This window comes from Etheostoma spectabile, chromosome 3 (assembly GCF_008692095.1).
Source record: "Etheostoma spectabile isolate EspeVRDwgs_2016 chromosome 3, UIUC_Espe_1.0, whole genome shotgun sequence".
Classification (NCBI taxonomy): domain Eukaryota; kingdom Metazoa; phylum Chordata; class Actinopteri; order Perciformes; family Percidae; genus Etheostoma; species Etheostoma spectabile.
In genome coordinates, this window is record NC_045735.1 from 1,457,752 (window position 1) to 1,458,569 (window position 818).

The following is an 818-nucleotide window of genomic DNA, read 5'->3' on the forward strand; positions in this document are numbered from 1 at the left end:
CGCTCTGTTTTAGCTACAGAGTGAGGCCTCTCACTTCTATCCCATCTTTGTTGGGAGTCTCACATGTGCAGTAAGCACTGCTAGCTAGTCAGTTGCAGTATGAGGGCGTGCCACGCTAGCAACTAAGCTAGCATTATAACGTGTGTTTTGTGCTCGTCTTTACAGCTAACACTTTCCATGGGGCTTCGACATTGTGTCTCCTAAACCGGTGCTTCCGAATCCATAACAACATGGCAGATATCGGAGAAGTTAATTGGTGGGTGGAGACATAGACACTGTACGTATGTTCTGATGGGAGGGGGTTTTGGGTGGGAAATATTTTGTCCGATGACATAGACGGCCCTGTCAATTTTGCCCTTTGCTGCATGTCATCCCCTCTCTCTCCCCCATTTACTGTCTCTCTTCAGCTATTCTAAATAAAGGGAAAGGGAAAAGTTAAAAGTATCAGAACCATTAAAGCCATTTATGGGGCGGTTTGCTAGTCCCGGGTGAACAAAACAAACTGGATCACCCAAGTTAACACAAGTATGAAAGCAGCTCCTCACTTGAGTGTGAAGACGTTCTTCTTCTTCTTGTAGCCGTTGGTGACGTCGCAGTGGCAGTGGGAGAGGTTGAGCAGTGGCTCGTTGTTGTAGGATGTGGCGGTGTTCTTGGCGTCCTTGTAGAAACCCATTTCGCCCTTTTTCAGCACGCAGTACAGGTTGACCCATGACCTGCTGTGGTGTGGGAAGGCGGGAGGGGTGAGGGGAGGGAGAGTGGAGGAGGAGAGGAAGGTGGAGGGGAGGAGCACGGGGAAGGTGGTGGTTGGGGGGGGGGGG

At 50.5% G+C, this 818-nt stretch overlaps 1 protein-coding gene across 1 annotated transcript in view; it reads right to left on the reverse strand.

Moving 5' to 3' along the window:
* The window catches only part of sptbn4b (spectrin, beta, non-erythrocytic 4b), a 97,648-nt gene that overhangs the window by 4,230 nt on the left and 92,600 nt on the right, over window positions 1-818 (reverse strand). The window contains 1 exon segment of the mRNA XM_032512112.1: window positions 546-716. Within this exon segment, the coding sequence (XP_032368003.1) occupies window positions 546-716 (171 nt within the window).